Source organism: Gobius niger (genome assembly GCF_951799975.1).
Source record: "Gobius niger genome assembly, chromosome: 12".
Lineage (NCBI taxonomy): Eukaryota > Metazoa > Chordata > Actinopteri > Gobiiformes > Gobiidae > Gobius > Gobius niger.
Genome location: NC_136863.1, coordinates 5,943,745 through 5,953,363, shown reverse-complemented (window position 1 = coordinate 5,953,363; position 9,619 = coordinate 5,943,745). Strand labels below are relative to the sequence as shown.

The window sequence follows — 9,619 nt, the reverse complement described above, 5'->3', positions numbered from 1 at the left end:
TGCCTTGTGTATGAATTGTGCTCTACAAATAAACTTGCCTTGCCTTGCCTTAAAAAAAGAAAAGTGGAGAGGTTCTGTCCTCTTAAGTCTCTTTCTTCTGCTCAGTCTTTTCTGTCCATAGGCTAAAGTACAATTGTATCGATTTCGCTCATATTTAAAATGCCAAATAACCTCAGCTTCACCCTGAAAAGTGTCTCTCTGGTTTAGTTTGACAGCACTTGTGAACTCCTGCAGGGAATAAAATAAAGAAGAAATATTAATAAATAATGGCTGCCTTTTCTGGTGTATTTGATACAGGCGTTCATCTGGGAATTTGATGGTCAGAAATCAGAAATTCTCCCTCTCTCTCTCTCGCTTCTGCTGTGTTCCTCTCCTGGGTTTAATTACATGGGTTTAGCTGCTGTAGAAACTGTATCACCTGAACAGATCTGAGCAGAGCCAGTAGCAGCAGCAGCAGCAGCAGAAAACCACTGGGACCAAGAATGGACTGAAATGAAAAACTTGGACGAGAGACAAAAGTATTCTCAAAACTCAAAACAAATCAGTCTGCCCAGGCAACTGTCTGCACTTATGTTCCTGTTTAACACATATACATTACAGCCCCCAAGTCTTAAAATATGCGAATAATGCATACAATAATAGCAACAAATGATTCCCCCCACAATATAGACTTATTATTGTAGCCTTTACTTATGCTTGGTGCCCATTTAGCAACATGTTTTTAAAGAAGAATCTGGACTTGAACCCGGGACCTTTGCAGTGAATACACAGTGAATACACGGGACCTTTGCATTCAAAACATATTTGAAGGCCATTTCTTTAAAATGAGGAAGAAATTGCTGCTTTTACTGAAAAATGTCACACTCAGGCCTAAACAACACTGTATTCAGAAGCATAAACAAATTCAGGAAAAACATCCATAACCTTTGGCCAGACTCGTTTCCAGGGCCTCCTTCCACATGAAATGTAGAATGTGCAGCTAGGACATCTTCTGAGTTGAAGTCTGTGTAGAAATATGTGTGACAACTGCGCACTCTGGTGGTTTGTCGTTGTACTACAGCACCAGGGACTCGACAAAAAAACACAGTATTTTTTATTTATTTATATATAAAGCCTTGGTAAATCATGCATTAAATCACTTTATTATTATTTGTTTATAATAAAAAAAAATACCAAAAAGGGCATTTTATTGGCACTTTTCGGGCGTTTCTGATTGGTCAGTTTGCGGCTGTTTTCGTCACGTGGTGTCAAACATGGCCGCGTCTGACAGGAGCCAGGCTGGTGAGGACTGAACCTTTCTGTTTTATCATCTTGTCTCTCCATTTAAGAAACTTACAACAAGCGTTACATTTCTGGTATCTGTTCCCTATGAAATCCGGTTGAAATGAATCACGTGTGTTTTTGTCTGCTTGTAAAACGCTTAAATGCTACGTGGCTAAGCTAGCAAGTTGATGAAGCGCTATATATCCATAAACGTGAAATAAAAAGTGTCGTACATTACGTTTTCCACGTAGTTCGTTTTATTTCCCAAAACGGACATTTGATAAACGCTTGTCACAGCTTGGACGAACAAAAGGCTGATCTTAAAAGTGTAGAGCAGTTTCTTCTTTTCGCGAATAAAATGTCACGTCTAGTCAATTTGCGTAATCTCTTAACGCCCACCAGAACCAAGCAAGAAGATAAAAATGAATGACGAAGACAAGGATGAAGACACAACAAAAAGAGCACATGTTAATTTTGAAATATCTTATTGCAATTGTATCAGAAAAGAAAAAAATACCCCATGTAACAAATACTCCATAACCTAATTCAACTGCTTTCCATCATAATAGAGTAGTAATTCAGTTTTTGCAGTCTTGCTCACCTGCCGTGGTCTGCTTCTCTCTCAGGTGCAGGGGACAGTATCCTGGAGCCCCTGTGTTTCCCGGAGCAGCCTGAGCCGTCCCCGTGTCCCGGCCTGGACTGCCCCTCCTCTGCGCCCCTCGCCTGCCTCTTCTGCCCGGAGTCTGTCCCCTCTCATCAGAAGGACGCCCTGCTCAAACACCTGCTGCTGCAACACAAGCTGGTGATCGCTGATGTCAAACTCATTGCCGACCTCTCACAGTAAGAACGTTCACTTCTTCACTAAACTATTTCATATCCAGCTATTTCTAGAGGTGTAACTTTGGTTTTTGAGTCTATCTAATTTCTCGCACCCAAACACAAAATGCCATAAGAATGTAGATGTAATACAACATTGCCATTCCCTACCAGGTATTTATTATATTGGAAAGGCAGATTCCTGGAGCAGCCAGTGGAGGATTTCTGTAGCGTAATAAAGACCAACTCCACAGGTCCAGTGGGTAAGACAATCTACATTTATATAATTTAAAGTTAAACTGAACTCAAGCACTAATCTTGTATGTATATTTTTGTGCAGAGAAACAAGAGAATTACTACCTGTTGTGTGATGTTCTTCCAGAAGACAGGGTACTCAGAGAAAAATTACAGCAGAAAAGACTGGTAAGAAATCGCCAGTGAGGCAGTATCTAAACTAGGGTGGCACAATCGGTCTTCATTGGGATTTATTATCTGTATAATCCTGTAATTTTAGCCTGCACAAGCCTGTTAAGGTGCAGGTTGTTGTATTAGTTTAAAGGGACAAGATAAAAGTTGGTAATTTTTACGTTCACTACTGCCACCTCAGGTCTTATGCGTAACTGTAGTCTCTATATTAAGCTTGTGCGTGATGGAAGTAACAGCTTTTTGAGTGACAGTGCAGGATTTTAGAGGCAGTTGTGGTGAATAGTTCTGAGCTCATTCTACACATTAGGGTATGGCTGAAGCATGGAGGGGGAGGAACATACTTCAATTTAACATTTTAGACTCTGTATAGTCCCTTTAAGCCTTTGCAAACCTGTTAACCTCTTAACCCCCACCTGAACCGAGCACTTTTTCTCCAGTTTGGCTTTATCCAGATCTGAAAGCTTCTTGAAAAAAGTAACAAAATAGCGCTAAAAATGGGATGAACACGAGGATGAAAATGCAACAAGAGAGCGCGAAAAGTATGACAAAAAAGTGACAACAGTGTAACAAAAAAGCAGTGTTAATTTTGTCGACTAAAATATTTAGTCTTAATTTTAGTCAAAGTGTTATTTTTGACGACTAAAATTGGACTAAAACTAAATTTAACGTTTTTCATGAGACTAAAACTATGACTAAAATGTCCAGATATTTTAGGCGACTAAAATAAGACTAAATAAAAATGAAAAAAGGGAGAGACTAAAATCATCCAAACTTCTATTGACCGTCTGAAAGAGCCTCAGATCATGTAATTTCTCTGCCAAATGATCAGCTCTGAGCTTTGTTCATGTGGAGCAGCTCCATGAAGCAGAGGAACAAGATTAAATATGATTATAATGAATATTATCAATGCAAAGTCGACTAAATTTGTCTTAAATTTAGTCGACTAAATTTACTTGCAATTTTAGCTGACTAAAACTAGACTAAAATTGAAGATATTTTTTTGACTAAAACTATACTAAAATCGAATTACATCATTCGTCAAAAGACTAAGACTAAAACTAAATTAAAATATGTTGTCAAAATTAACACTGCAAAACAGCCACAAAAGAGCAATTAGAGTAACAGAAAAGTGACTAAAAAGTTCTGAGTGACAAAAATTTGCGACGAAAACGCAACAAAAAAGTGACAACAATACGAGGCAAAAGATCAGTTTTGAGGAGTTTTGTATGTCTTAGCTTTCAAATGAGGCATTACACTGGCCTATAGACTGTAACCTTTTACATTTGGGTAAAGCTGAACTGGGGCAAGTGTGCTCAGTTTCCTCCCCCTACATGTTCCAGCAGTGTCCTAATGTGTAGAATGAGCCCAGACCTGTTCACCACAACTGCCTCTAAAATCCTGCACTCAAAAAGTTGTTACTTCGGGTCCGAATTGCCATCGTTCACGAGCTTAATATAGAAGGTGCAGTTACACGTATGACCTGAGGTGGCAGTAGTGAGTATGAAATGGCCAACTTGCATCTAGCCCCTTTAATGTTGTATTAGTTTAACAGTGCTTTGGTCATCCCTCAAAAGTGTTTCCTCCTCTGGATGTGTTAAATCTTGATTTCTTGATTTGTTCTGCAGGAGGAGGTGTTGGAGCAGCAGCAGAAGGAGCGAGAAGACGCTACATTCCATCGTCCCTGTATGTTCTGCAACGAGGAGTTCACAGGAAACAGGTGCTGCTGACATGGGACAACATTTACACATGAATATGACATGCTAGTACCTGAGAATGACCATAGCTAAAGCGTAAACACATTAGTCCTGACTCTGTTCTCATTTTGTTTCAAGGTCCAGTCTGCTGAACCACATGGCCAGAGAGCACTCCTTCAGCATCGGACTCCCGGATAACATCGTCTACTGCAACCAGTTTTTAGATACACTTCAGAATAAACTCGACAGGTGTGGCAGCGAATTAATCTTCCCGTATTTGTTTTCTGGTAGATAAAGAATAGAATCTGATATACATTGTGGCTGCTTTTTACTTTAATTGACAGCAATAACATGGGAAAAGGATGGAAAATGAATTAGCCAAGTAAAAAAATCCCGCTTTTTTGGTAATATTTCATCCAATATCCCATTACTAAAGTATTTCTGTGACAAAGAACTACCAGTTTCTGATTGCTGTAAAACAGTGGTTCCCAATCTTTTTTATTTTGCGGACCCCTTGAACCTTTCATTTGTACCACCTATGTCAAGAGTGTTGTCAAATATTTGCAAAGTGACCAATTAAATTTTTTGTGTCCAAATGAGACTCAAACGCTCAAATTCATTACTGCAGAATATCCTTTAAATACTTTTTTCCTTCAAAATTGTACTATTTCCCTCCTTTTTAAATCTGAAATAATTCCCAACAAATTGCTCTCGTACCCCTGGTTGTTGTATTTTGCCTAACCTATGACATTTGTGTTGTGTTTTTGCAGCTTACAGTGCTTATATTGTGAGAAAACCTTCAGAGATAAAATCACTCTGAAGGATCACATGAGGAAGAAATCCCACCGAAGAATCAACTCCAACAACAGAGAATACGACCGATTTTACGTCATCAACTATCTGGTAAAAACATGTAGCCACCTTAAAACCTCCTCGCACTTCTTTTGATATTCCTAAAATGTGTAACACATCGGGCCTGACGGATATGGATTTTAGGGGTCCGATACTGATATGAAGGGGGGCTGGCATGACCGATAGCCGATATAAGTAATTTAACTTTGAGGTTTTTTTTTTTAAATCTCTCAAATAGCCATAATTTAGCTAAACATTTATTGATATAGCAATCTCAATCAATCTTGTCGGGTCTATAATCCCGCGTATGATGCTTCTAAATGTGTCAGTGTTGAAATGTAACAGCAGGGGGCGCTGTGTATTCATGTCTAGTAGGTACCTTAGAGGGAGAGAGACAAAAATCAGCAGATTCCAAAATATAAAACAGTACGGTGCTCTCTCTTATAGTTCTGAAATTATACACATAGGTCTACAACATAAAATGTGAGGGGCTCATTTTAAGCTCTTTCCAATGGGAAGTTTTTATCACCTTTGGTTTCGGAGATGTTGGGGCATTTATAGCCGATATTGGCCCAATATATCGGTTGGACCCTACTTACAATCTGTTTTTGTTTCTGTAGGAACTGGGAAAGACGTGGGAGGAGGTGCAGAGCGAGGATGATCGTGAGCTGCTGGAGGACGGAGACGAGTGAGTTTCTGAATAAAGGCCAACGCACACCGAGATGTTATGACATGCGGCAAAAGAGCCGGCTCCATTATTTTCTGAGAGCATGCGCACCCAGGCGACGCTCGACCCTGTGCCACGATTCAGATCTGCTGAACACAGACACGGTGGAGGAAAACACAGGCTTTTAACCATTCTCTGACGGTCTCTGGCTTGTGACAGACAAGAGACCGCTGTAAACTTTGTTGGGAGGGACGAGAGAAGCAGAGGAGACAGAGAAACCATCGCCAGGGCTCTTGGAGCAGGTTAAACCCGTGTCTGTCGCCAACTTGCTGCAAAAAAGAGCTACATTTGCTTTCTCTCTTGCAACACGGACATTATTTTAATTGTAAGAGTATTTAAAGCGGGGTGAGGGGCTGAGGTCCAGTGTGTGTTGAAAGATGAGGTAAAGCGCTGTGTTCTGTTGTGCGCTGGCCTTAACGCTGTATTTTATTCTGGCAGTCTCTGAAAATGTGTTATTTTGCTTACAAAAACATACTTTGCTTATGTGCAGTGACTGGTCGGATTGGCAGGCTCACCCAGTTTCCGCTGTATGTCTCTTCTGTGAGCATCAATCTGAAACCATGGATCAGATCTACACACACATGAAGGTAGGAACAGTACTATCCATCCTGTCTCCTCTGTCCACTCTTTATCTCGAGAGTAGCAGAGATTTCCTGACTTTCCTCATTGTACGCAATCTCTGTCCACCTCCAAAAATATACCATGCTTTGAATATTTCTTTTCCAAATTTTTCCAGATTTTTTGCTTAAATCTATTTTCAGATTTTCACAATGTCATTGCGCTCCAAAAGTTTAAAACACAACTTTCTTTCTTATCTTTCAACAACTGACCACTTCCAACAACAAGACATATTTTGTTATTCATCATTTTATGGAGAAATTGTTTGATTTCTAATCATATGCTTTATTTCCAGGACGTCCATGGCTTTGACCTCCACAAACTGAGACTTGAGCTGAGTGAGTGTGATTATACGCTGTCCCCCAAAATAACCTGACCTCATACACTGGAGACATAAAGTTGCTAAACATGCTGTCATTGTTCAGTTAAAGGCTCTCACCTTGTTAAAGTTGTAACCAGGAGGCCCCAGAACATATCTCAGCATGCAAAAATTGTGGCCTGTTCCTGTAAAGGGGAAAATTATAGATAATAACAAAGAACAATTAAAAAACAAATAAAAATATAGAAATGTCAAACATATTAACAGCTCTGTATTCTGCGTTGGCCTGCAGACCTTCACTTCTACCAGCAGGTGAAGCTGGTGAACTTCATTCGGCGTCAGATCCACCAGAGCCGCTGTTACGGCTGCGACGAGAAGTTCGAGAGCAGGCAGGACGTCCTCCAGCACATCGGGACAGCGGGACACGTGATGAGGCTGCCGGACATGTCCACGTGGAACCAGCCGCAGTGAGTGGAAGAACAGTTACATTTACAGCTGTAGTAGGGTCTATCAGCACTGTTGAGGCTCGTCTCACAGCTTCAGGAAGGCTTTTACAGATTTTTCAAGCATAAAATGTAAACACAGCCTTATTACGTTTAGTCCTGACTCTGGGACCAGCAGGAGGAGACCACTGTTAGAAAAATAGGATGAAGACCAATAACAGATTGAATCAGGCCGATTAAGTCTAACATATGACGTTTGAGCCATGTAGTGTCAAGCCGGTTAGAGGGACACAGTAAAGTTCTGCCTGACTCTGCTGCTTTTATCATTAACAGGTTTATTTTTTTATACACCGTCCTTTAAAGTGGTAAAGAACTGCATCCCTCACTTTTATCTATCTGACTTTAACCGGACTTCTTTCAAGAACGCTGTATCTTTTAAAAATGCACAAGACTGAGAGAAAAACATCTTTGAGTGTCTGTCCTGAGCTCGAGGCTGGGGCAAAGCTGCAACATGAACATTATGACATACATTCTTACTGCTTTAACCAAGCACATTTCAACTTTACCCAAATCCAAAAGCTTCTTGTAAAAAGCAAAAAAATTAGACGTAAATGAGGATGAAAAGGCAGCTAGAAAAAGCAACACAAATGCAACAAAGTGATACATTTTGTAGGTCTAAACATTCAAATGAGTTGTTACTCTAAGGCGGGGGGTTAAGAGGTTAAGTATATATTGAAATTTGAATCTCAGGGCCTGAGATGGTTCATATGGCACTAACATGTCAGACTTGGCTGCTATACCATGAAGAAACTTGCACTTAAGCGGATCTACTTTAAAGTCTATTCCTTGAACAGTAGGAGGCCATTGCAGGGTCCTGAGCACTGGTCCTGAGCACTGGACTAATATGGTCGTATTTCATTGCTCTTAATCTCTAGTCAAGAAAAAGACACTCTACTTTTGATTCTGGCTATGTTTTTAGATGCTGAGACACTATTGATTTAATGTGGCTGTTGGAGCACATGTTGATTTACTTTTAAATGACTTTCTCTTTGCAGATATTACTTCCCGACCTACGAGAACGACGCCCTGCTGTGCACGCTCTCCGACAGCGACGAGGATGAAGCGGGAGCCGACGTGAGCCACAGCGACGGGATCCCTGTAATCTCAGAGGACATCTCCAACCTCAGAGCCATCAAACAAACCAGCGTCCTCAACCAGCTCCTCAAACACAGGGGCGCGTGCAGCTGAACAGCAGACTTTGACGAGGGAGTTGAGTTTATGTGGGGATGTTTTGGTTGTGTAGTCGAAAGCCAACATGGAAATCTCTGCACATTTCTTCCTTTCAATGAATTTAACTGGGACACTACATGAGCTAAATGAATGCCTTGATGAGCCTTTATTTCATAAGTGCAGACAAAGCCGCTCTCGTCTGTTATATTCAGCAGTTTCTGAACTTCTGGTAATAAAACAACAGAGAGTCATGGATTCTGCAATAACATATTTTATTTACAAAAGCAAAAAGGCTTCATACTCGGAGAGAAAAGGTGTGGGTATTAAGCTGATGATGGATGTAAATGGACACTCAGAGCGAACTGAAGTTGGACTGAAAACAATTAAAAATCAGTAACAAAAGTGTAACTTCATATTTTATTCTCAGAAATACAGTTATTTATATGTTATTTCATTTTCTACTTTTGCTGAAGTGATTAGCAATATTGTCAATCAATATTGTTCATTACTTTAGCATATTCTGAAACATTGTATAAATATGTTAAAAAAAAAGTAGAAAGTTAACTTATAAGCAGCACTTAAAGGGGCTAGATGCAAGTTTGCCATTTTATATTCACTACTGCCACCTCAGGTCATACGTGTAACTGCAGCTTCTATATTAAGCTTGTGCATGACGGCACTTCGGACCCGAATTAACATCTTGAGTGACAGTGCAGGATTTTGAACAGGTCTGGCCTCATTCTACACCTTAGGACATTTTTGAAACATGTAGGGGAAGGAAAATACTTAATTTTAACATTTTGAAACTCCGTATAGTCCCTTTAAAGCACAGTAATAGAATAGTTATTTGATGGAAATTTCACAAGATAAGGAAAAGTCTAATCTGGAGTAAATTACATAAACGGGGCTCACACTGAATCTATTTTATGGAAACTGGGCTATTGTTTATTGTTCTCCTTAGTTAGGACGCGGTTTTCATCATGTTATAAATGTACAAAATGTATGCAAATCCCTGAGCTTTTAAACATCACACTGAAAACCAAATATTTTCAAAGGTGATGCAGGCTGTGAAAAGTAGAAAAACTACCTCATAACATCTATAAAGATCAGTTTGTGGGTTGCTTGGTGGCCTTGTTCTTGTTCGGGACGATGTTTTGCGTGGCTTTTCCCAGAGAAACCTGGCGGATGCTGGAGCCGAACTGCAGCGTGCTCAGAGTCTCCGCCACATCAT

General features: G+C 40.1%; 1 protein-coding gene across 1 annotated transcript; it reads left to right on the top strand.

Moving 5' to 3' along the window:
- The first annotated feature begins 1,240 nt into the window (after positions 1–1,240).
- Positions 1,241–8,638, top strand: znf277 (zinc finger protein 277). Its single transcript, XM_079567126.1, has 12 exons — positions 1,241–1,281; positions 1,890–2,103; positions 2,254–2,342; positions 2,420–2,502; positions 4,131–4,222; positions 4,338–4,448; positions 4,970–5,102; positions 5,672–5,739; positions 6,269–6,365; positions 6,692–6,734; positions 7,008–7,182; positions 8,214–8,638. The coding sequence occupies exons 1-12, from the start codon at positions 1,254–1,256 to the stop codon at positions 8,404–8,406; spliced, it is 1,326 nt and encodes a 441-aa protein (XP_079423252.1). The 5' UTR covers positions 1,241–1,253; the 3' UTR covers positions 8,407–8,638.
- The last annotated feature ends 981 nt before the right edge of the window (positions 8,639–9,619 follow it).